Genomic DNA, 26,562 nt, shown 5'->3' with positions numbered 1-26,562 from the left:
CCTATGCTTCTTTAAGTACTTATTTTGTGCAAGAAGACCTATTTTGTACGCCTCCCTTGGGAGGTGTTCCAGGCACGACCAGTGGGGAGGAGACCCCGGGGAAGACCCAGGACTAGGTGGAGAGATTATATCTCAACACTGGCCTGGGAACGCCTCGGGATCCCCCCGTCAGAGCTGGTCAATGTGGCCCGGGAAAGGGAAGTCTGGGGCCCCCTGCTTGAGCTGCTGCCCCCGCGACCCGACCCCGGATAAGCGGATGACGATGAGGATGAGGAACCATGCATAAATACATTCAGACTGTTCATGCACAACAACAGGGCTGCCAACTTTTGGGTTTTGGCCGGAGTGAGATTCTGTAGAATCTTGTAGGCCTAATGCATAGGTCTCGAGGTAGTTTCTCCCCGCTGTCTCACTCTACCGTCGGGGAGTTTGGAAAGGAACGAACACGTCTCAGCTTTTTTTTTTTTTTTTGCGTGTCACACGGTGAAACCGTGAGAGTTGGCAGCTCTGCAACAATGATGTTGCCGTAACCTAATTATTAACTATGACCTCATGTGGTATACAAGGAAACTCTCATCTATCTCTCACATACACACATGCACACCTCACAAGGTCTGTGTAAAGAATACACTGACAGCAGCAGAAAATGTGTCTTACACCAATGAGCGGACATTAATACATAGCACACAAAATAGGCATGAAAAAGGCCAATGCTCGAGCAAAATAAACACCTGAATGTGACCAAATTAAGGTAATAACTATTAAGTTAGGTGGTTGTACACAAGGCACTTCACTATATCTCACTAACTTTTTTTCAAAACCAGCCCAAACTGTATGTATCCGCCCAATGCTAACTGTTCCAGCCTAAAGTGATGAAAAGTATAGTGTTTTTGGGGAAAATTTATCCAAAATTTGATCAGGATGATCAGCGTATTGTGGAGTTTCTAACCGTATAGATTTGCATAGCTGTTTAGCGATAGTTGTAACACATTGGGTTGGAGAGTTCGAAGTTTAAAATATCCTACCAGGTAGAGAAACAACAAACAAGCGAAAACATATCATTGTAGGCTAAATTGGCAATGGCTGGGGCAGAATGGTGCTCTGCTTACTAAGAGCAACCAACCTGTCCATCAGGAATCCTGAAGAAATACCTTTGGCTAATGAAATCATAGGTGGAATGTAAAGGTACTTGTTTGGAAGCTACCATCAACCGTCCCTTGGAACCATTTCCTTGCCACATCTTAAAAATAACATAACTGATAAGCCTCAGCTTAGATCTGGTGATAGGCTTTCATGACTGTAAGTCAAATGGCTGAGGAGTTATGAGTCTTTAAAGTTTTCAATTAATTGCTGTAGCACCCCCTATGGTCCTATATGGATGAACCATATGGATTTAGCCAGGTTAACCTTGTCACCTAACATGAGCGTAGGATTTTCAGTTAATTGTTATAGCGCTGCCTATAGCCTGATATAGATACAATGATGATGATGATTGCTTTAAGTTAACCTTGCTTTTTGGCATTGGCAGTTAATTTTGGATGATTTTGAGCCTCTGGCGGCCATGTTGTTTTGTCAATCAACTTCATTTTACTTGAGCAGTTGGAACTTTGGTCCCCAACAGCCACTAAGTTGGTCCCACTCAAATCAAACATTCCGTCTATGAACTGTGGTCATTTTAGTCAGTGGCCACGCCCATCTAGATGCCACGCCCTAATTGAAAATATGTTGACTTTATCTTGTTTAGAATTTGATTCTGGACAACTTTTGTATTAGGGTCAACATCATAGGAGTCCAACTTGATGTTGATATGAGCAATTAACTATTTTTGCGGTTTAAACCACGCCCTTTTTAGAAGTCAATGGATCATGGGTGCTTTAAAATTTATTGTACAGATTAATCTTTAGGTCAGATTGAAGATAATGGTCCATAGATGATATGGGCTAAAGGATTTTTGTCAAAGAAAAAAAAACCTGGGATCGTTAATTTACTGTTTTTAACTAAATTCAAAATGGCGGAAAATCTGGAAACCAGAAGTCATACGTTCTTGAGGCATATTTGTTCAGCATGAGGATATGCATGTGTGAGCAAAGTTTCATGTGTGTAGGTCAAACCGGTTGTGAGATATGCATGTGCAAAGTTTGCATTTTTGGACAGTTGGTATAGCGCCACCTTTGGGCCAATCAGTGTAATATTTGCTGTCTGCTAATTTTGGGTCAACCTCTACAGGTCTAGTAAGTTTCATAAAAAGCGTGCGATCGGTGTAGGCTATGTAAGTCAAATGCGTCGGAATAATAATAATAAAACTAAGAATTACAATAGGTTGCCTCGCACTTCGTGCTTGGCACCTAAAAATAAAGGTTTTGCCTATACAGGCACAATGAAAGGATCACAGCGAGCAAAGGGTTGAAGTGGAAAGATGTGAAGGGAAATAGAAAGGCTCAGATGCATAATAACCATTAAACGTAGGCATAATAGAAAGTGACACACTATAAAAAGAATCAAATTTGGACCCTGGCAATTAGAGGGCTGTTTGTAAACAGAACAAAAATTCAGTTAGCCTACTAAAGTGCTCACACACAAATTTCTGTTGGGTACACACCACTAAAGCTCTCTTCTTTACATAACACAATATACAATGATAAATACTTTATCAAGATTGCTTTAGTTCTGTTGACCAGGGATTCAAAGTAAGGGATTGTAGCATAATTAATATAGATACTGTACGACTTTCGTATTCCGTAGATACTGTCATAGATAAAATGCAATACTTTAACACTTAACATAATTAGAGAGGTAGAGAAAGTCACAGTTTGAAAGATAAAGAGCTTATTATCACATGTACACAAGTAATAACAAAACCTGAGTTGGTTTGACAGAGAACTCTCTATGGTTTATGGTAAATATTGGGCCAACTAAAGCTCTCTCCTTCTCTTTTTGCTTGGATGAGGCAAGCTAGATATAGAGAGGTCACATTGTTAGGGGTCAACAGTCATCCCAGTATCCCAGTCTTATACTGGGTTACTGGGTTCATTCTCAGGGGCAGCTGATGGTTGGTGTCACTCTTATAGTTTTTGAGGACTGTGTTTTCTCCAAACTTATTTGATTCATTTATAGCGTGTAGGCAAGACAATGATTATATATGTATTTTAGATGTTATGGTACATTTATCCCATAATACCAAAAGGGTTTTCTTTCTCTAGAAGCTGAAGTAAAAGAATAGTCTTCATCTGTATCTCTTGAACCTTTTGCCCTGACAGAATGATGCTTGAATTTAACATTCAATTTGCCATTTATGTGTATGTATGTATGTTTATGTGGGTAATTCCATTAATGTGTAAATATAACACTGTGACAATATGGGATTAATATCCATATAAGAGGGGTAGCGTGTGTCTGTGGCACACACACACCACACACGATTACTGACAAAATCCTGAAATCCTACAAAAGATTACGTGAAATCTGCATAAAAATGTCCATGTGTCTGCAACTGCAGCTAGAAATACATGGTTTTGTATTGAATAAAAGATTTATATTATTCTAATTAATATTCCCGCTCTGTACTTGATATGCCTGTTAATGGTTTTTACAGCCCATGATGCATCTACTGAATCCAGTGTCTATGCTATGAAGGTGGTGTTTAGGGTAGGATGGTCTCTTTCTCCGTCAACAGTGACATTTAGTATGCTGAATCCCTGCTGTCTCTCAGCACCGTCTAATGGTTCAGTACGCCTGGCCCCCGCAGAGACAGCCTGTGGGGTTCTTCTCGGGACGGGCTATAGTCATCAGTGTGTTTGTTTTTCCAGGGCATTCCTTTAGGGAGCTTAAAAAAGCCTGATAACAAGACAGCCCTCTATGTACTCCCGGAATAATAATATGGCAATTTTACTACTACAATTTTACTACTACTACTTACTACTTTGCTACTGTACTGTAACTGTAGGTTGTAGCACATTTGAGTTTGCTGAGGTAGTACACTTTCACCTCCATCACCTCCATGGATAGGTGGTCATTGTCAGTGTTTAATTAAGTAACTGCAGGGGGAGGGGCTCCAAATAATATGAAAAAATCGTCACTGTTGTCCACCAATTCTTCACACAAACCATTGTGACTGAACGTGTGTCTTCTAGTATATTGGAGCCCGTAGAGACCCCTCATGCATCCAATAGTTGGTATATTATGAGGGAATGTAATGAATTGATGTAGAATGCTGTTGCTTTAGTCGTAAGAAGCAGATGTCATTAAAAGTGGAAAGCTCATTATTATAAAAGCTTAATTGAAAAACAGAAGTCACTAGGCTATTAATCAAAAAACCTATCAGGGTGACTATTATTTTGATGTGTCATAGACTGGTACACTCACCAAAGCAGCAGAGGCCAAGTTATAAGGAGCAAGACAAATACGTGTAGAAGGCTATGTCTCTTAAATAATACCATTACTTGAAGTGCTGAAATAAATATGCCATCCTTTATGCTCTGATCTATGTACCGGTCCTATTATACTTGTGAGGAGGTTTTTACATCCGCTGCAAGGAGAACACAATCCCCAAATCAAGAGAAACCAGTGCAAAACACCCACTGACGCCCTGCCTTTTGGCCAGGGGAGCAGTAGCCGATAAAACTGATTATTGAAAGACATAGGAGAGTAGGAGGAAGAAGGAGAAGAAGAAGAAGTAGAAGAAGAAGAAGAAGAAGAAGAGATGGAAAGAGGGGGAAGATGGAGTGGGGGTCTCCAAAGGGAATGAGAGACATCAGCCATTACTGCCCCAGGCCACCTACACAGAAAGAGAAAAAGATCCAGCAGTGACAGGATATTTATTCATCTCCCTGGCCACATACTGAGCCATGAGGGCTGCAAACCATATAGTTGAATACTACATTTCATTCCAAATGTCATATTTCCAGTTCATGCCGAATAGCATCAAGTTCATGTGGACCATACAGAGATAATTGCAAAGAATACAAAGTACATTGAACAGTATTCCAGGCCAGCATAAAATTCAGAATGAATGCCAATGATGCAATGTTAGATGATTGTTTGTGTGCGTCTGTGTCTTTATTTTTAAATGATGAAAAATAACTCAGATGAACTAGAATTGCTGAGAAACAACTTGGAATTTTTTGGCACTGAATGGCATTCTTCGTCTGCTCGCACTACTGCAACAAGGTAACTCTGCCCTCTTCAGATATAAACTAAAATTGCAACACTGCTGCGGCTGCTAATTCGACGACTACTACTACTACTACTACTTATACTACTAATAATAATACAAATAATGTACAATGTATTAATAATAATATTTTTTATGAGTCAAATAAAGCAAGCACATATGACCCTCGACTACAGTTACATGAAGTCTAGAGAGATAATATAAAGGCGAAAAAAAAAAGAATCAAGCTTCTGGATGAAATTAAACATACAGTTACTCTCAAAGTAATAAGACTAGGGTAGAACAATGTGTCTGGCCCCCCTGCTTACTATCATATTCCTCCCCTCTGTTTACTATTATATCATACCATGCCCACTCCTGGGACTGTGTGTGAGTTTGTGTGTTTGAGAGTGAAAGTCAGAAATGCAACACACACACACACACACACACACACACACACACAGCCCTGTGGGATGTCAAAAGGATTGGGAGATCTCCGCTTTACACGTCTTACCACCGATCTGACATGCCACCAATCCAATTTGTGTCAACGGGTACAGCCCACCACTTGCTCCCCCAAATAACAACCACAACAACATCAGCAACAACAGCAAAAACTACAATTCATGTTGACAGCAGTAGGGAGGACACTTCCTTCCCACTCAGTGGTAAACTTCCTTTGACAAATAGCCACTGGTGGCCATATTACTGTGTCCAAAACTTTGGGAAAATAGATGACTAAGGATGACCCACCAGAAAGAAGTACACACAAGAAAGGTACTGAATACACTCTCAAGTCTTTGAGTCAAAGACACTTCATGTTGTACTGTCTGAAATGCGACCCAATTCTGTTCGCTGTCTCTTTTTTACACTAAATGATTTAGTAACACTCTAAAACAATAGGATCATACAAATAAAATGTGATGAAGGGTAGACCCATACTTGACATTCACACGGAGCACATTCATTTCTATCCACACTATTAACTGAGACAGTCTGTCAGGGGGCAGCAGGGCCAATAAAATCAGCCCAAAGCAACTCATGTGCAAACTGTCTAAATCTAAAAACCGTCCTCTCTGGGCAGTATGGAAGCAAAATCTTCATCTTTAGATTTGAGCTATGCTATGTTCCTACAGGCGATATACACTCTATGAAAAGGGGGAAAGGCTACAGGATTTCATAGGGGTGCCTTGCAGGACCTTGACGGTTGATTACACGTGCCAGGCATATGCATGTGGATGCAAGCAGATATTAAATCAGGCCTGTGCGGCGACAGCGGCTGTCCGTCTGTGGCTCAGCGCGATAAGCACTCCAGGCAGTGGAGGGAATTGCATTTCTACCGGGTTGGGGCAACAGATGAGTTAAGGGCAATCTATGGTCTACATCGAATGATTAATAGTGATAGTCCCATAAATTGTGCTGTCCGAGAAATAGATGGCCGTCGTGGTGTCTGTTGTTTTGCATCAGGGGGCCACAGGGCCTCGGATATCAGGCGGCCGTAGAAGCATTCGAAGGCGCCATGTTGATGAAAATGCAGCCAGGCTCATCATTGTGTCAGTTGCGTCAGTAGTACAGTTCCATGTGGACTTTAGTTCCTTCATTTTTTTAAGCTAACTCAACAGCCATCAGCCAAACGAAAAGTTTTTCCTTTCCGTCATGTGAGCGAAGGGGCTTTTTTGACTTTACTGCATATATGAGAAAAGCTATGAATCCGTCCGGCCTGTGTGCTGACTCACGGTCAGGGGATGAAAAATCACAATGACAAACACTTTACTTATTTGGATGGTAAGTGCTATAGATTTTACTGTTAGTTTATTGATGGGCTGTCTGAAAATGAGTAATTACACACTTTGCCGATTGCCTGTAACGCAGAATCCTCATAGCATTCGATCAAGCTGTGACCGAGAGCCAAGCTTTGATCAATGGGGAACACAATACTGATTTTTCTCCTCCATCACACTGCTTGGTTTAAAAGCAACTGGAACTAGCAACAGTAAATCAATTCTAATCAAATACGGAGGCCTACTATAAACAGATAGATTGAGGAAGCAAACCTGCACAGCTTCGCCATTTGCTGTGCTCTGAGGTGACTACATGAGCAAGATGGATCAGAGAGAGAAATATACAGGGAGGACATAGGGATGGAAAGTAACAATGTGCTTTCTCTCATGTATAGTACTTTGAGGAAGATGTATGTTGGAATTACCGTATTAGGATTAATACACTTCCAGTATTTCTTCTGAGCAATTACTGTACATTTAACTCCACCATATCGGTTACTTATAATTATATTTATTTTATATTTATTACATTATATTAATATTTATCACAAGCAATGCAATGTGTTGATAAAAAATCGACTTTGAGCCTAGCAAGAACGATTTAGGCAAATATATAGAATAATTATAATTTTCATTTCAACTATCAAACATAAAAAAATATGGATGAAATATGCCTTTGCATGACCCAAACACACAACATACACATGCACGCAAACACGGACACACATATTTGCAGCCAAAGGTCACTGTTCGAATCAAATTGAATTGTTTGTCCTCAACTTAAAGAACAGCTGCTGTCTAGGAGGCACCCAAGAATAATTTAGGCCCTTGGCAAAACTTCATACTACAGCTGACTGATGTATCAGCCACCGGTTCCATCTTTGCTATGACTTTGTAATTTGTCTTAATATAATCCTGCACAGTGCACAGTGTATATTAAATCTAAACAGGCTTTTCCTCTCACCGCGTTCCCAGGTGTTGTCATCTCACAAGAGCGGTGCCTGGATGGGTTGCTTCGGATGTGTGGGTATTGGGAAGGGACCAGGGACTGGTTACTGTTCACAGCTCAGACCTGACATTGCGTTTGGGGAGTAGGAGGGACTGATCAGATATTGTACATGACTCTCAGAAGAGTCTCTGCTGAGCAGTCCACGTTTTCATTTTCAAGTATAATGATAAGGTTACAATTCTACCACAAGGTTACAAAGCGTTTTATGTAGATTTGGTTGCATCAAACATTTTTCAGTTGTACAAAAACCGTACAATTATTAAATATAGGTGACTCTTGGCCCGGGATAACTTATTCAAGCCTTGGGAACTCGTGCAATAGAGCTAAAGCTATTTTATCAACCTTCTCTATAACATTCGTTTAATTTGATCAACTCAAACAAAAGGGGTAGCCCATATCGAATATGTCACGAACAAATACTGCAAGCAAAGTTACATTTTGAAAATCATCTGGCTTTCTTTTGCTAATGTTTGCTAATTTGCTTGTGTAAATGCAACTCTGCTTTACTACTACTTTATAGCCTATGCCAACTTTATAGCCGGTTAAAATATCAAGCTTCGTGTTTTAAATATATAACGCAACAACTCTATTGCGTGCTTGTTGTTATTAGTATTAGGTTCGTCATACTGTTGTGCGTGGATTATCCATGGATAGATGAAACACCACCAGACGTCCAGCGCGTCGTTGCGGGGCCATGGAGGGTGCGTCGGTCATGGCATCAGTGTACAGGTGCACGAAGATGGGTCTTCCATCAAGCTGCGTTCCAAATCGCACACTTTTTTTTATTTTGATTTGTAGTTCGTACTGCAGCTACCTTTACAATGTACGTACTGTTGCACACAGTATGCATACAATTGTGACGTACTACAGGTGATTAAAACATCTGCCACCGGCATATCTTCTGCTGCGGAGAGGATTGTGGGGCAGAATAGCCCAAAAAGCATGCTGGCTTGCATTCTGCGAAACGGGACTGGATGTAGTACACCATCCTGGTATTTTGGAATACTATATTTTCCATGCTATGACATACTAAATATGTTTCTGGCATTCTAAATAGTATGGTAGTAAGTATTGGAACACAGGGTGAGTCATAACATGAAGGGTACCACTAGCGGCCCCTAGCGGCCCCTAGACGCAGTGGGCTTCATGCGTAAGGAACTACTTCCGGGGATCACGTAAGGTATGATATAATAGTAAACAGAGGGACAAAGAGGTGATAGTAACTAGCAGCCTTTCCAGACACCTTGTTTTCAGCTAGTATAATCACTTTAACCGTAGCCGCATGTTTCCTTTTGTCCAAAAGCCTTACTATTGTTTGCTCATATTTTTAGCGATGTTTGCTCGAGGGGGGTGTCTCTCTAGACTCGCAAGGGACGGTTGCCGAAGGTCTGCATATATAAGTTATATGTAATATAGTTGCATGTTCTACTAACGGTCTGCATGTTTTAGTGACTGTCCTGTTATATGAACTACTCATATCGACTTGGTACTTGGCCTGTGGTATATTATTATATTCTCTTGAATGACCCACGCCGCACACAAGTGGACAATTCGAGTTTTAAATCAACCACTAATCCTGGCTAAGCACATAATACATAGTCAAAGTGCACCTGGTCAGATAATGACCAACATATATGGCAAAATCAAATGTGTATATTCAAACGATCTGTCCATATAATCATGGAGGCAATGATATCCCGGGCTAAAGGTTTCCGGATGGTGTTCAGTATTATTTTAAATCAAAGATCCGTGTCTTACTATGATGTCTTCAAGTTTCGAAGGTCAATTGCTATTAACAATGATTGCTGGGTGGCTTGAGACAAATCATGTTGCAACATTTGAAAAAATGAACGTTGAAGTAAGCTGTAGTGAATGGTGAACGTGTTTGTTTTTCAGAATGGGGAATTTCACATCCTCATCTGCTGGTTTGCCTGGCCCAGGATGTTCACAATACGTCCAGGTGAGATTCTTTTGACTGTTGTGGTATTTCCATTAGGGTATCTTGAAAGCTGCCCTCACAAACCACCTTTTTTCATGTTCATTAGCTGAAACTATTTTGGGATGAATTTGGACCTTTCTGTACGTTTCCAAGATTTAAAATGGCTTTGCTTTTCAATCAACTTTGATTTGAGAGTGTAGAAACTTAACAATACAAGGACCGAACAAGGGCATAATAACTAGGACAGTTCAGATTTGTTTTATACATTTATTTTAACCTGTTTTTTTTCTGTCATTTCAGGAGGTTGTGTCACATAACTGTATTGTGATATTTTCCAAGACGACCTGCCCATATTGTAGGATGGCCAAAAATGTGTTTAATGAAATCGGTGCAAATTACAAAGTGATTGAGCTGGATGAGCATAATGATGGGAGGAGAATGCAAGAGGCTTTAGCTCAGATGACTGGGGCCAGAACGGTAAGGCTGTTTCATTTATTAATAATAAAGTAACAATATACTTTGCTCTCCCATGGCAGAGTAAAAGAAGGTTGTATGTATATTGAAGTGCATGTCTATATTGCTCTAGGCAAATAGATAACCTAGAATGTGTTATAACCCTAATATAAATTCCTAAAACAACCTCACACCGTACTTGTATGAGCACTGTTCTTATTATTTCCATATGCTGGCAGAATATTGTTTTCTGCTGCTTTTCTTTATTGCACATACATTGTAATGTACATTATTGTACATACTGAGAGAAAGAATTGTTATCTATCTTATCCACATTGATCTGTCCACTTGTTCTGTCGGCTGCTGAAACATGCCTTTTGGATAAATAAAATGTTATCCATTTGCAGTGTCAATTGCATGAAACATCGTGGCAATACTCGTTTCAAACTTTGTAAGGAATGTGGTTTAAAAAAGAGTTGTGCCATTTCTTTAGGTGCCAAGAGTCTTCATCAATGGGAACTGCATTGGAGGTGGCTCGGACACCCAGCAGCTCCATCAGCAGGGGAAGCTACTGCCCCTCATCGAACAGTGTGCTCCCTGCTGTACATCCTCTAACTCTGAAGGCTCGGGCAGCGGCCATTTTGAAGCGACTAAATGACTAACCGTTCTTGCAGTTTTATCCGGACCTCTATTTATTGAATGTACTTTTGATTGTATTCTCAACATAGTACATTGCTTAAGTATTACCATGTTATTTGTTTATAGAAATACATTGAATACTTGAAGTTACGTTACCATTTTATCTGTCTTATCTATGGTTGTACAGTCTTATTAAAGCTGCCATATTTTAAATAATTACGCAACGTTTTAATTTATAGCACACTGATGCTACATGTCATTACACTGGACCATGTTTGCAATAGTCCTACACATTTCACTGGAGCTGAAGTGGTGTAACAAATAAAACTATAATGTGCAATTAAAGGAGCTCTTGTTTACCCCTCTTGTTTATGATTGTTGACTTGGAACAACATAAACCAGCCTATATTATGCATTCATTACTGCACCGTTGTATTACCTTATTTCTTTAGGTATATTCAGAAAATATTCCTTTGATATGGTGATGACATTTGACAATTATGATTCCAATTAAATCCTTCAGTAACAAGAAAATAGTTATATTATTTTTTAACTTATTGAGGTAATGTCAACACCTGATCTCCGCATTAACCAACGTAAAGCGATGCGCTATGTCGCAAAACGCGCGCCACCTCACGGCGCACCACCGTACTCGTCTACGTCACTGGGTCTCCTGAAGAGAATGAGCCACTGAGTGTAGCCTCTCTAGCAGCACTATCATCACAGCTACTTTTTTTGTTTTGTCGGTGCGTGTGCACGTTTGATTAGACCAGAAAGAACCATGGCTGGAAGTGCAGGGGAATGGTGTCTGATGGAGAGTGACCCGGGAGTGTTCACAGAGCTGATCAAAGGCTTCGGTACGTGGTCGAGAGGTTGTTGTATCTAACGTGGTAACAAACAAGGCTAGCTCGGTTAGCGGTTAGCATACCAGGAGCTTGTCATCTTGCAGACTTGTCATACTGTCACAAGCAAGGATGTTTTTGTGATGTCACGGAAGAAATGAATGATTCCTGATGATCGACAAGACTATCGGCCGGGTTTGCTTGAGCTCATTCTTTCCAGTTCCCTCCACATTGAACAAGATGTAGCATCGAATAACACACAGTACGTTAGCGAGCTAGCGTTACTCAGCGTCCAGTGTACCAGGCGGTGATGCAAGACTCGCCGTTTGTGCATTGCGAATGCTTACTGTTAATCTGCTGAAACGTATTAATTTATACAATATATTTACTACTACCGTGTGGTGTTTCTTATCAGGCTGTAAAGGTGCCCAGGTTGAGGAGATATGGAGTATGGAGCCAGAGAACTTTGACAACCTCAAGTAGGATGACCACAACACGCATCTTCATCCCACTGAATTGCTGACACAAATCGGTATCGACGGGGAATTGAGTTTGTCACTTGTTTTCCAGACCAGTTCATGGATTGATTTTCCTGTTCAAGTGGCAGCCAGGCGAGGAGCCTGCCGGGTCAATAGTACAAGATTCGAGGCTAGAAAATATCTTCTTTGCCAAACAGGTTTGCTGGAATATTCTCATATGTAAATTGGTTTTCCATTTTGATGCTTGTTTATATACTTTTTTTTCCAAAGATAAATCTTACATCTTAATCTTAAATCTTATCTTATTTCACTGTGTGTTTTTTTTCCCAGGTCATAAACAATGCCTGTGCCACCCAGGCCCTAGTCAGTGTGCTGCTCAACTGCTCCCACTCTGACATGTTGCTGGGGGAAACACTGACAGAGTTCAGAGAGTTCTCACAAAGTTTTGACGCTGCAGTATGTACAGTTATTTTCATAATGAATCTTGTTCTTCATTCTCCTTGAATTTGTTCTTGTGACTTTAAGTATCTTATTTGACATCCAAGATGTTGCTCATTAACCCAGCTTCCTTTTAGATTAGAACATCCCAATCCATTGCAACTTTATGATTGTTGCCAGCACTCTGTTCATGCTGTGACTGGTTTATGCAGCAGTGCCATACTTCTTCTGACTTGTTGTGTTTTTAGATGAAAGGACTGGCTCTAAGCAACTCTGAAGTTATCAGACAAGTTCACAACGGCTTTGCCAGGTAAGCTTCAGCAAGCAGCTTGTTATGAAAGCATTACGCAGCGATGTTGTTACATAGGAAACTTTTATTTCTGTTGTAAATTAATCTATGATATTTCTTTTGATAAATCATTTGCTCTATAAAATGTCAGACATAGGGTGAGTGATGCGGTGTCTTACAATCTCATCCATGATTCATGTTGTTGACTTTGTGTTTATCAGACAGCAAATGTTTGAATTTGATGCGAAGTCTTCAGCGAAGGATGAGGATGCCTTTCACTTTGTCAGCTACGTCCCTGTCAATGGTAGACTGTATGAGCTGGATGGACTCCGGGAGGGACCCATTGACTTGGGTAGGTGAAATATGTTGCCGGATATTTGTGGAATTAAGACAATTACCAGAACCGGTTATGATGCCACATTATCCTAGGGCCATGGCCAGATGTTGACTTCTGACAGATTTTTTTTATTAAGCTGTTGATGCTTTTTCTTTTTAGGTGTTTGCAACCAGGATGACTGGATCAATGCAGTTCGCCCAGTGATCGAGAAGAGAATACAGAAGTGAGTATCCTTCTTTGTTTAGTTGAACTACTAATTGCTATTCTCGGTTACATGAAATGTTACGGTGTCCAAAAACACAGTGTTCTTTCCTTTTGTGATTTTTGTTTCTGTTTTTAAGTATGCAAGTCTATTTGTTGGATTACTGCAGTGCCTAATATGTGGTCCCTCTTTTACCCTGCCGTCCCCACCAAAAGGTACAGTGAAGGGGAGATCCGCTTCAACCTGATGGCCATCGTTTCGGACAGGAAGATGGTGTATGAGCGGAAGATAGCAGAGCTTCAGACCCAGCTTACAGAGGCAAGTGGGGTCAAGCTGCCCACTCAGTACTGCCTGCTGAACACTGCAAAAATGTATTTTATATACATATAATTAAATCCCTACTACTAGCCCAAAGTACGGATGCAATGTACACTATATAGTATCTCACCGTGTACAATTTGTACAACTAATACTGTAATTTGGGGGATTTATAGTTGCATGACTTGTTCTACATGTTCTTGAAGCCTCTGTCTCAAACGTCTTGCATCTTGTCTCCCATCACAGGACGAACCAATGGACACAGACCAGAGTAGCACTTTTCTCAGCTCCATCCAGTCAGAGATTGCCAAATACCAGTTGCTTATTGAGGAGGAGAATCAGAAACTCAAAAGATATAAGGTTGGTTACTAGGGCTGGGAATTGGCAAAAATGTGACGATTCGATAGTGTTGCGCTATTTCGGCCACAATTCAATATTATTGCGATTTTGCGATACAGCAAGTATTGCAATTCAATTCTGCGATATGAATGCTGAGCTCCCAGCACATAACAAAATTATTAAATTGAAATTATTGAAATACAATAGAGTAACATAAAGCAGACTTAATAGAGTAACATAAACCTGAGAGTAATCATATAAATAAGAGTAACTAAGAGCTTCAATCAAATTGAGAAAAATAAACAAATGTGTACTGCTCCAGTACTGTTGAGTCCAGTCCTGTTGGCTGCAAGGTCATCAACCAAAATGTTAAATTAATTTGAGAATATTGGCAATTTTGTTCAGAAAAAATGAGTTGGTCAACAGGCTACATGCTATCATCAGAGTACAAACAAATAAAATATAAAAATAATGCTACTTTTTTTATTTATTATTAAATATTTCAATACCTTATTGATATATTTGCGTACCCAAAATATCGTGATACTGAAAAGAATAGATTTTTTTCCCCCACCACTATTGGTTATGATAGTTGGTTCTAATTGAGAGATGTCCAAACCTATGTTTATGTTTTGTATTTTACGGACATGGTCTTGGATGTACTGGTCAAATAATTAAAGGAACAATATTTAACATTGACACCAAGCGTTTAAATTGGGAACTGCAGTCCAAGTTCACAATATTGGAGAAAGATATCTTGCTCCCATGGCTGCAGCATGATGTATTTGTGTGCCAGGTTCTTTCATTTCTGGCAACCCAGGGTACTCTGAAAACAATACACAAATATAGTTTTGGCCTTCACTTAGGCTAAAACTGAATCACATATTCCGGCAATTTCATGGAACATAATTTTCTGATGCTTAATGCACACCCTTAATAACAATTACAATTTCATTAAGAATTTTGGATGTCCATCACGTTTTACAAAATATGCTTTGCATTACATCGCCATGCGGTACTTTGCCATGCATTTCAATTGATAAAAGAAGTGGAGCCACTTGTATTCATAGTCAACTTCAACTGTTATGCACTCCATAATGTAATTTTTTTGTATTAATCTTTATGGTTCTTAATAAAGGTATGACAACAAAGCATACCATTTCAGCACATAAGCTATTGATCGAAAAATGTGTGCATGATAAGTATTATCATCCAGTATTCCTCATCCAGTGCATTAAGTGCTATCGTTGAACAGTTGCAGGCATGTCCTTTTCTCAGCTTTTCTGATTCATTTAACTAACTACAATGTAGCACATGCAATCATTTCAAAGTGACAATGTTATAATGGTATTCTTGTGTCTGTGAAGATGACGCTTCGCAATGTTGGGTGATTGTGATTTGCTCACATTGCAAGTGGATCACACTTTAAAGTTTGATCCACTTGAGCTTTCACACAGTAAACATGTATTGAATAGAATAGGAACTAAAGACCATGAGTTTGGTTTTTTGGTATTTTTTGGCACAAAAATGCATATGGAATAATGGATGGGCTTCCTTACTGTGCTTCTACTTCAACCCTCTTGCAAGCAAGTTCAAATACTGAGTAATAGACTAATGGCTAATCTCTTTCTCCTGCCATTAACAGGTTGAGAATATTCGACGAAAGCATAACTACCTACCTTTCATTATGGAGCTACTAAAAACACTAGCAGAGCATCAACAGTTGATACCCCTAGTGGAGAAGGTAACTAATACTATTATTTTTGTTTGTATTGATGCTTGTCTTAAGGAAGTTTTAAGCTGTTTAACCAAGGGGAGGTATGTATGTTGTGACATTTGTTTCAAATAAGGCATTGACAGATGGTCACCAGACTACAAAATGGGGTTTACCTGATGAATGTTATTTTCCCTAAGACCATAGTGAAAATAGGATATTGTCTGAATAGTTTTAAAGATGTCCACTAGATGGCAGAAAGGGCCTTTATTACAGAGGTGTTTTACTAGGGGAGACCACAGTTGTATCTTATGGCCTTAATGATGGCCACTGCCTGGCAAACCTACAGACTCATAACGTTATGCACTGCACTTGTTTTCAACCCTGATATTATCCCTCTGTGATAAAGGCTTACTGATTTTGCAGTGTCACATGGCTGTGTTCATCTTTCTATCATGTACCAACAGCTCAATAGAACATTTGCCCTCAGTGATGAATTCGTATAATTACGTTGTTGTATTTTAACTTCAACAATAAGCAAAGTAACATTGTTACTAGGCTGTTGTTGCTGTTTCATACACAAAACAACATCCTCTGATGTTTCTGTGTCTTGTCTCCACGAAGGCCAAAGAGAAGCAGAGTGCCAAGAAAGCACAGGAGGCCAAGTGAGATCAGACTGCAGCATTGTCGCTGCCCCCAAAAACACACGCACACCCAACCACCATCATCCTGTCTACACTTGCAGGCCTAAACGGAGGCATATTCAACAAATGCACGGACAAATACAATCCCGGTCAATAGTCCATCAAGACTCTGATGTCTTACTAGACACATCAGGTGCCATGATAGACTGAAAAGATTGAACTGAGTGTATATATTACGAAAGGAAACACCCTCCAATTGACCATATGTCTGTCAGCTGCATTGCATGATTGAAGGAAAGCCGTGTTCAAATGTTGTCTTATTTTCATAATAAAATGTCTAGATGTTTGAGTTTTGTTTTTTTTCTTTTACTTTTTTATTGATCTATTTTTTCAAACTGCAGTTAGTTTTGTATGCATTCTTTGTCCGCTGTCTTCAGCGTGTTGGTTACATTTAACTAGTCATATTAATAAAGAAAAAGGCCAGTGTGGTACTTTACCATGCACAGCTCATGTAGTAGTCAACTGACCACATTTAAGTCCTGAAAGACTTTGTTTATTTCAAACAACTCAGTGGCAAGATGATGTTGAAGCACTGAGGCACTTGTAGAGAAGACGCAAACGGTTGATACCTAGACCCCTCATGGACATCATGTAATGGTGTTTTCTTTCAGTTAAAGGTTATTGCCTGCTTTCATGTAAAGACAGACCAGCGATTCTGTGCATGGTCTCCCTTTGTACCATTGGATTAAATGTGGACAGCATTCAAAGTACTCTGTGAACTTGATGTCTTGAAGCTGTGTTGATGGTATAAAAGCTCTGACTGGTAAATATAACTGAGAAGCCTGAGAGTGACTTATGCTGAAGACTGTAAAGAATGTTCTCTCTCTATGGCTTTAAATACCTCTAGGGGAACCTGGTAGTCTTGTGAATTTACTGCGTATAGTACATTGTAGTGTACCGTAATCTAGATGTGTAGTCCACAAACTAAAACAGTGGCTCGTTCTATTTTTGTCTTCATTGTTTACATACGCACCTCGTGTACTGCCCTGACTCAATTTTGCAGCGCTGTTGCTAAGTTTCCCATGGCAACCAGCAACACTTGAGTGGTGACATTAGAACAGGCTGTACGTAGCAGAGAGATACGTGTTTTTATAGTTGTAGGCCTACTATATTAGCCTGGGCCAGCGCATGTCACCGAGGTAGGTCGTCAGAGTTCCATTTTCCCCAACCTAACAGGTTCATCTAATAGGCCATGCAGTGTACTAGGTATTTGATCATACATAAACTACCATTGTGGGTTGGATTTCAGTAGCATATATATTATGCAAATGCAGTATTTTATCTCATCTTGAACTTTTATTGGTAAAATAAGTAAGTAAGTAAGTAAAATATAAAAACCACATGAATCACCTGTTGTCATTTTACCTGAAAAAAATCATTCAAAAATCATCATTTTACCTTGTAAAATCATTCTTTTGATGGACCTTAATAGCAGTAGCGAGCTGGGCATGGATGACAACTGCGGTGGTGGTTTTGGTTGGAGAGCAGGCCTCTGTGTGTACTGCAGCACAGGGGGGCACCATTGCACCTGTGTAATGTCACACAGACATGGGCTGTGTTCCGATATCCATACTATCCGCACTCACTATGCTTAGTTTGAGTAGGTAGGGCGTTCCAATTCAGATCGGGCAAAAAGAAGTGTACCTAAAGGACCCGGATGGTGTACTCAAAGCGGTCAAACCGCAAAGTGTGGATCGATGCACACTTTTCGTATTCAATGGCAGCCATCTTAGCTACGTAGCAGAAAAGGCGGCGCCGGGCTGAGACAACATTTTCCACATAGCCTGCATTAATTTAGTTATTTTGTAGCTTTTATAGCTTTTTATAGCTACTATGCGTAAATAGTTCACTGTTCAAAGCGGGATGTTTATTGCGGGGTAGGAGCCACGGCGGCAGTCGCGATCGTAATTTCCGGGTAGTGCACCATGGAGTATTCGATTTGGAAGGACACTGACATCTGAAAATCAGCGCACTTAAGTCAGTGCGGATAGTGTGCTACGTGCAAGTGTACTCATGGAAGTATATCGGATATCGGAACACAGCCATGGTGTCTGGTGTAGTTAGGAGTTACACAATGGTGCCCTGGTCTGCTCAACCCCTCTACGATGAGCTCATAGAGCGAGCGAGGGGTGTCTCTAGTGCACCACAGCACACACAATAACACTGCTCTCCTTCGGGCCGCTGCAGCGCTGCATCCTCTAACCTCCTGCCTGCACCAACTGTATGTATACTGTAGGGTGCAGAGTCACATGAAAAAGACAGTGTTCGCCTGTTATCAATGGTACATTTATGTATATCAGTGTAAAATTGGTCATGAAGCTTCTGTGTGTCTAAGCACGGCAGATTTAACTTTGAGGTTGTCTAGTGTGCCTGATGTTTCATATCCTGTTACAAATTGTTCCTATAAGCGAAATAAGCGACTTGGAAAAAAAAGTCCCCTCCCTTTCTCCCTTCACCACCCTTGTGAAGTGTTGCATTTGAGTAACCTCTGATAAACCAAGATGGATTCCCCCAAACCAATCAGATATGAGCCAAGAGTGGTCTAAAATCAGAACCGTCTCATACAGAGGCATAGGTGCAGTGAACCACAACAGTGAACCGCAACAGATAGTCTTCAAGCATTTCACAGAATTACACTCAGGAAGGTAGCTCTTAAATCATACATTCAGCATCTTTAAAGGTTTGGAAGTAAATAAGTCATCAATTGTTTTGTACAAAACTTGATTTATTTGAGTAGAAATTCATTATTTTCCACAAAGTAAATAAAAACATCTTTCATGGAGCAACCCGGCTGCCCCCTGGCACAATGTCACATCCATTAAAACTTATATTCATATCTTACAACCATGGCCTATGGTGTCACAGACACCCTTGTAAATGACAACAGGCAATCAAAATAATAAGTTAGTTTGACTTTGTCAATAGTTAAAAAATTGGACAGAATGGACAGTGTCTGTATGCATATATTCATCATTCAGAAACCTACAATACACTCAAACAAAATGCAAAAAGCTTCAAACAAAAACAGAAAGTATGAGCATCAGTGCAAATATGTCCTCCACAATGTAGGCAATAAACATCTTCATATTGCTGTCTTCTCCATTTTCATGGAGGACGTATTGAAACGAACACACAGCAACATAACCTTGACAACACCTTGACTTCTTTCACAGGTGGCAAAAACATGCCAGCATGCAATGTAGCTTCTTAGTCTTTTTTTTATCATCCTCTGGTTCGTGTGTTGCTCCTAACTTGGATTTGCATCAGAGTCTGTTAGGCCAGTGTCTGGAATCAACATCAAACTCCCCCACATCAGGCCCCAGTGGTAGAAGGTGAATGCTGGGGCTCCCTGTAGGCAGCCAGCTAGTTCCTCTTGCCCCGTGTCTTGACGTCCAGCAGCAGGTCCCGGTACAGGTCAGAGAGGAGGAAGCGAGGGTAGGAGTTGTTTTCCATCAGACTGTACACCTTCCTCTGAGCGGCCACGAAAGTGCTGCCGCTGGGTTCTGCCAGGCTCTGCAGAATGCCATTTTTGGTGTCGTAGTCCAGATTGATCTGCAAACCGAGGAAGATAGGGGGATTAACCAGGCCATGTTTCTCTCAAACTCTCACCCACTAATATATTGTCATCAAATACTGTCCTGTCTGCCTAATATCTGGGTCGTATTGAATGGGTTATTACCTCTTTGGGTGCATTACTTTTGACAAACTCTTCAGCAATGTGTTTCGCCTTCAACGCCATCTCCCTTTTTGATTTGCTTGTCCTGAAATCCTCGCAGGCCGTCCAAAACTCTATGTTCTCTTCACAGAACTCGGACTTCAGGAAAGTACAATAGACGGCTTTACCATCTGCAGAAGGGGAGAACAAAGAGAGTGAGAGAAGGCAATTTTAAAATCGGAACGGCCAGGTCATAAAAGGCATGTAGGCAGGTGACATAACAGCACGTCGCTTTTTTCTTATTTCTACATTTTGTTTTGTTTGTGTTCATGATCATCAATGTTTCCTAAAAATAGCCCTCTGAAGAAAGTGTGACCTTTGAAGCCATTTCATCCAATCATGCGCCTATAATCATACTCACATTTATGAGCGAGTAGCTTGTCCAGTGACTGTGCCCATTGATGCACGTCATCCACTGTTGGCCTGAGGGAGAACAGACATACGTCATGAGCTTCCGCATGCCTATCTAGCTCAAGTCTTTCAAGTCAAACTAAAGCTACAATTAGACTGAAAGATATTTTGAATGGTTAAATGAAAGCAAAAAAAGATAATCAGCCTGAATAAAACTTCTGTCACAACTCGTTATAAGCATGTCAAGGGAGAAATTAATAGATATAATAGAGGTATTTGTTGTTTAAAATCCCAAAATACTACTGCAATGATCATTTTTAGTGCAGGTTTCAGACTGCACAATATACTTTCTTCATTGGTCATGAGTACAGTCTGTTAAGAGTATTGCATGCAGGTCGAGACTCGTGGTGATTCTTGAGAGACGCTCCTTGGCTTTACCTGTGAGATTTGCTTTTCATCTCTCCTTTGGCTTTGGCCTGGTTAGGGCTCATCTTGAAAAATATTCTCATTGGTGTTTTCCATTGTTTTCTGAAGAACAAAAAAAGCAACAGCATTATTAATATTATTATTATTATTATTATACTTTAAAAATCATTTAGATAATATTACTTTTTCACATTACCAATGCAGTTTTTACAAAGATAAATTATCCACTCACTTTATCTCCATAGTCTCTAACAGTATGTTGAAACTTTTGGTGTGCCAATCTGTGTATCCCATAGCTCCTTGTTGATACACGGTCTTGATTTTCGTTCTTATGCTAACGCTGCTATTCTCTTTTTCTCACTCATGACCTGTCAGCCTGCTTCCCATTAAGTACAATCCGGACAGTAGGGCAGGCAAAGTGGGGGAGGGCCTAGAGTGACAGTCGTAGGCGCTGATTGGCCAACGCTGTGTAAACATTGACTCACCCCGGGTATGCCTGAAAGAGCCCCGGGCCCTGATAGGCTGTCAACGGATAAACATTCCCTCCCTGTCTGAGTATCCTTGAGTTGCTCGCTTCCATTTTTAAACTAAGGTCAAGGAACAGTGACGTGGCTGTCCTGTGTCCTCCTCCATCCCGAGGGGGGGGGACACAGCTACTCCGGAGGCCCATGGGACTTTTGTTTTGCAACTTATGTTATGCAAAACAATCTTTTGCTTTTTTGTCTTCTGATATGTGGTCCATTTAGTTACCGCCTCTCCATTTGTACAAAATGTTATTTTAAAAAATAAACACATGTGTACTTACTGAGTAAAAACAACGCACTGTACTGTAAACTGAAATGTATCAAATGGCTGTTTGCTCTCATAAAATGATTCACCATGTTTGCTAATTACTTTTTAATCCAAAACAACTGGTATGGATGAATCTAAAACAGAGCACAAACTCCTAAATATAATAGTGTTCTGAACTGAAATTATACTCTTAATGTTCCCTGTTTCTGACTCAACACTTTTGTCTTAACCCGTCATTGAATTATCCATGCATAGTGAAGAGTTGATTTTGTAATGAAGAAGTTTTACGATATGACTATGTCATGATGCAACAACTTCCGTTTATCATTAAAATTTCTTCATCTAATCATGACACACACTTTCTTGCTTGTACTCACCTGGGGCAAACCTGTAGGGCTGGCTGGCTTTTTGGGCCATTCAAAAAGCACACGTGATCACTTGCACTGTGATGTGGTTGTTTTAGCATATGTTCATAAACATAATACAAAAACCATCCTACAACAATGTTCCCAAAAAATTCTACAACATTGTTCCAAAAAGAATTGTACAACATTGTTTCAAAAATAGTAATACATTACTCTGAGAGTAATTGGTTTGAGGAACAAGTGGAGATTTGTGGATACAAAATATGGTGTGGCATACTTACTTTTCCCAAAATGTTCAATGTTTTGTTTCCTGTAAGTGGACATTGGTATCTTAAGTAGTTATAAATAAAGTAGTTACAAATATGTTCTCTCGAAAGCCCCTTTCCCACCATTGAATCTGCTGGAACCAGCTCATTGCTGCAGGTCAACAAAAATCAACCAGACTAACACACTGTACAGTTCTACACTCATTCCTGAAAACCAAACAGTATCAGGTGAAGGGTGTATCATAGGACCTCTTCCCGGCTAGTTATCATATGGTGTTCTAACGTGCCGAACAGCTCGAATGCGTCAGACACTATCTGTGCTTGTGTGTTTTGATCCCGTCCTCAGGCAAGGGCCGTGCAGTATATACGTAAGAGAAAACCCCTGGTGTTTGACTAAAGTGTTTATTATGATGTGAAGCCCACGGCTTGTAAGCATCTGTCTATTTGGAAGCGGACAAGAAGCCGAGCCAAGTTTCCACTGTGGCAGCTGGCGGTCCATCCACAAAGGCCTTACGTAGAGGCCGGTGATTCCCAGCACTGCTAGAAGAGGGTGTCTCTTTTTCTATGAGCATCAACTCACACACACACACACACACACACACACACATACACACGCTCAAGCCATCTCTGGTTGGTAGTAGTTATTAATAATGTCTGTAACATGAAGCATGAAGTATGGAGGGAGAAGGAAGAAAACAAAACCACTATGAAAATATTATTTCGATTAATTGACTAAACTAAAATAAGATAATATTTTAACTAAAATAAGCCCCTTCAAGGTGAAGCAAGACACCTCCACTTCGCGTCGGTGTCCAGTTCACCCTGTCTGGGCTTATTTCCCGATAATGACCGGCGTTCTATACATTATCCCTTACATAAAACATAATGAATATTGTTTACTATATTGTAATGCCCTAGATATGAGCATATGAGCTTTAGCAGTTATCATTAGTTCAGACTGATTTAAATTGCTGTGGGATTCTAAAGAGCCACCACCACACACTGTGTAGCAGTGGAGCATGATCCATCTTAAGCTCACTCAACCAGTAAAAGTCTATAGAACATCTGTATTGCACTAAAAGCAATCTATTATTGTGCGTCTGCTCAAGCACCCACACATCTGTATGGCTGAAGCATCAGACAAATGCTGTTTCCGTGCATTAACACGCTAAGAAGAACACAGTGCTTCGGTCTTAAATCCACTTGCATCACAAAATAACAATTCACATTTTGTGCAGTCAAATTTATTTTTGCAGTTCGAGTAGATAGGTGAATTAAAGGACTCAGGAAACAAAAGCTAATGCCCATAGACATGTTGCAGGTACCCAATATACAATCTAGGCTAGCCTATCAAAGTTGATCCCTTACATATGTATGTCCTTTATAATTTATCTTTTTATAATACACACACACACACACACACACACACTTTATATTACTATTTATACATTCATTATTATTTATATAATTTTAGTTTATTCAACAGATTAAATGGACAATAAATAAAGTGCACTAGAGATAGCAGCAACTTAACATCTGTAGTAACTAAAAAGTTATTACATATATACTTTTATTTTTTACTATTGTTATTAATCCTTCCTATTAATCCTTCCTCTCTCTCTCCATCTATCTCTCTCTCTCTTTCTCTCTCTCTCTCTCTCTCTCTCATATCAAGTAACTTTAATATAAAGTCACTTCCCTTAAAAAATAAATCAAAATGAGGGCCCAGACGTTACCATGGGGCACATTGTAAAGAGCTGGGGTTCCCTGTACCCCGCAGTGGAGTAGCTTGCTTCAGTATTTATAGCCAGCAATGCTTTGAATGAAGGCACAACTGGTGCCTGAGGCCTCTATTTAGGATCACGTTGAGGAGCTAATTAGCATGCCCATGTACAACCATGCTTATTTGACTGTTCGAGGAACAATTCGCATTGCACTGTAGGGGGAGGAAAAGTACAAAAACAAACAAACAAATATTTAGAGTCTTATTGCCGAGTGAAGAGTTCACTCGTCTGCCATTGAAGAAGGATGAACACGCGAGCAGTTAGCAGACGCTTTTGTTTGGGAAGTTGTTTTACTGACCTTAAAAGGGATTTCTTTGCATGGGTCAATTTAGTTTGAGCAAGCCAACATCTGTTATTTTGATATCCAGAATAGTACTTTCAACCTCTCCTCTCCTCAATGACACCATAAGGTATCTGTAGAAAACACAGACGTAAACATTTCCCTTTTTTTGGTTTCAGTTCCTCTGATTTGTCGAAACATTGTTTGTGTCATGGGTCAAGCTCTAGTGCAGTCCAAGTTGGTCTCTGTCACCTGTCAGGGGGAACAGGTTTTGGTTCATTGTTTTCTATTTTCTCTGAGCTTCTTTACTGTGGATCACAACAAAGGTTCACGGTCTATCACTTTGTGACCCTGAAATATGCGCACACATAAATGTATGAATCCAGCAATGAAAGGGTTTGAATATTCCCAAATTACATTTTCTAGGCATAAGGCAAAGATTATATTACTACATGTGCAAGCAGCAAAACAATCAAATGAAATGATGCACAAATGAAAAGCTATGCCTATTTCAGGTAATTGTAAGTTATCAATTTGAGTTTTATTTTATCAGTGTATGTACTGTATGTACGCGTCAAGTTAATAGGCCTCTCAAAGACACAATTATGTAATAAACCACTCCATTTTCTGTTACGATGAACTCAGGGAAACTCCAAACACAGACACAGATTCAAGAGTTTGAGTGTTTAAGGAACAGCTTATTGTCAGGATTCTAGGGAATGAGGATGGATGACAGGAAATTCTGACAGGCAGAGGCAGAGGGGCAAGGGGAGGCGAGGAACTGGTGTAGCGTGGCGGACCAGAGAGCGTTGCTGCAGAAGCTAGCTGGGAAGCAAGTGACCGCCATAACGGATTGCTGAGCAGCAGGCAGAGCGATGATAAGGCACGCAGGCAGATGGGCAAATAAAAATCCCATGGCACAGGGAGACCAAGAGCTAAACGGGAGCTAAGGAGAAACAAGGGAAAGGGGACCGGACGAAACACAAGGACGGGAGGCATGGCCAGGCCGTGACATTTGGTTTACACAAACCAAAGAATGCATTTTCTATCGGATTGTCGTTGACCTTTCAGTGTTAGCAGTACATATGTACTACATCTAATAAATATAGTGGCCGTTTCAAGAACATTGTAGATTCCTGTAGCTTTAATATCTGGACCAAACGGCAGCATAGTGGCAGGGATAGGAAAGAGACCACTTTTTCCGGTCCAAACAAAAGACACAAGAGTGAGCATCAGCAGCAAAAGAGGCATAACATGACATACAACCTACAGGGACATTGGAGGCTTGGAAAAGACTTACAGCCGATTACAGGAAGAATCTGAACCTTGAGTTTTCAATGCGTTCTAGGCTCTCGACCCAGCGCAAAACTTTCTTTGACACAAGGTTGCAAGCCTTACGCTGCAGGGCATTTGAAATGACATAACTCATTGTAAACTGCTGAGCAATTATGAAGCAAGTATGCAGGAGGCAAGTTTACGCTTTTCGGACGTAATTTAACCGCACTTAAAAGTTACAATTTGTTCAACTTTAGGTGTGGGTCAGCACCGCTTGCCAACAAAGATCTTACAAAATGTCCAACCACTACTGCAATCGAATTTGGACAGTGGAGGGATAATAGTTTATACACAAATGAAAAACATTTGAAGCACTTGACATTTGGTGGAGGAAATGTAAACTCTTAAATGTAGAAAAGACACAATTGCCCAGGCAGCCATAGGCGCTCCGAGCATTTCACTCAAAGTGCTCTGCCAAGGCATTTGAAGCGTCTGATCCTGCTGCCACTCTGCTCTGTCTGATGGTGCCATTAAGGGCCAGCCCCACCCAACGCGTGGCCTCACCACAGCAACGCCTCCCGTTCCCCTTGTGCTGGACGTGATATTGCGGTTTGCATGCCGGCACCAGTACATAGCTTCACTATGTACTGGTGGTGGACCACACAGACTTGTGTTG

The 26,562-nt window shown here is 40.4% G+C and overlaps 2 protein-coding genes and 1 pseudogene across 4 annotated transcripts; 2 read left to right on the top strand and 1 right to left on the bottom strand.

Annotated features, from left to right (window-relative positions):
- The first annotated feature begins 9,103 nt into the window (after positions 1 to 9,103).
- glrx2 (glutaredoxin 2) lies at positions 9,104 to 11,309 on the top strand. 2 transcript variants are annotated; one of them, XM_084473476.1, is made up of 5 exons: positions 9,104 to 9,119; positions 9,271 to 9,325; positions 9,836 to 9,899; positions 10,179 to 10,355; positions 10,825 to 11,309. In XM_084473476.1, exons 2-5 carry the CDS (start codon positions 9,273 to 9,275, stop codon positions 10,987 to 10,989), a joined length of 459 nt encoding a protein of 152 aa, XP_084329602.1. In that variant the 5' UTR covers positions 9,104 to 9,119; positions 9,271 to 9,272; the 3' UTR covers positions 10,990 to 11,309. The 2 variants fall into 2 exon arrangements, with proteins under 2 accessions (XP_084329602.1, XP_084329601.1); XM_084473475.1 differs by lacking the exon at positions 9,104 to 9,119 and having other exon boundaries at positions 9,152 to 9,325.
- A 349-nt stretch (positions 11,310 to 11,658) lies between these two features.
- uchl5 (ubiquitin carboxyl-terminal hydrolase L5) lies at positions 11,659 to 16,921 on the top strand. Its single transcript, XM_084472526.1, has 11 exons — positions 11,659 to 11,827; positions 12,228 to 12,291; positions 12,383 to 12,488; positions 12,622 to 12,747; positions 12,978 to 13,039; positions 13,240 to 13,370; positions 13,515 to 13,578; positions 13,773 to 13,875; positions 14,122 to 14,235; positions 15,860 to 15,958; positions 16,553 to 16,921. Exons 1-11 carry the CDS (start codon positions 11,752 to 11,754, stop codon positions 16,595 to 16,597), a joined length of 990 nt encoding a protein of 329 aa, XP_084328652.1. The 5' UTR covers positions 11,659 to 11,751; the 3' UTR covers positions 16,598 to 16,921.
- Positions 16,922 to 19,548: 2,627 nt separating this feature from the next.
- Positions 19,549 to 21,489, bottom strand: LOC311353256 (regulator of G-protein signaling 5-like; annotated as a pseudogene). Its single transcript, XR_014684158.1, has 5 exons — positions 21,357 to 21,489; positions 21,137 to 21,226; positions 20,709 to 20,770; positions 20,312 to 20,478; positions 19,549 to 20,184 (listed from the first exon to the last, which is right to left on the bottom strand). The product of XR_014684158.1 is annotated as a regulator of G-protein signaling 5-like (transcript).
- Positions 21,490 to 26,562: the final 5,073 nt, after the last annotated feature.

Source organism: Micromesistius poutassou, assembly GCF_964030765.1.
Source record: "Micromesistius poutassou genome assembly, chromosome: 9".
NCBI classification, from domain to species: domain Eukaryota; kingdom Metazoa; phylum Chordata; class Actinopteri; order Gadiformes; family Gadidae; genus Micromesistius; species Micromesistius poutassou.
This window is presented reverse-complemented; position numbering and strand designations above follow the sequence as displayed.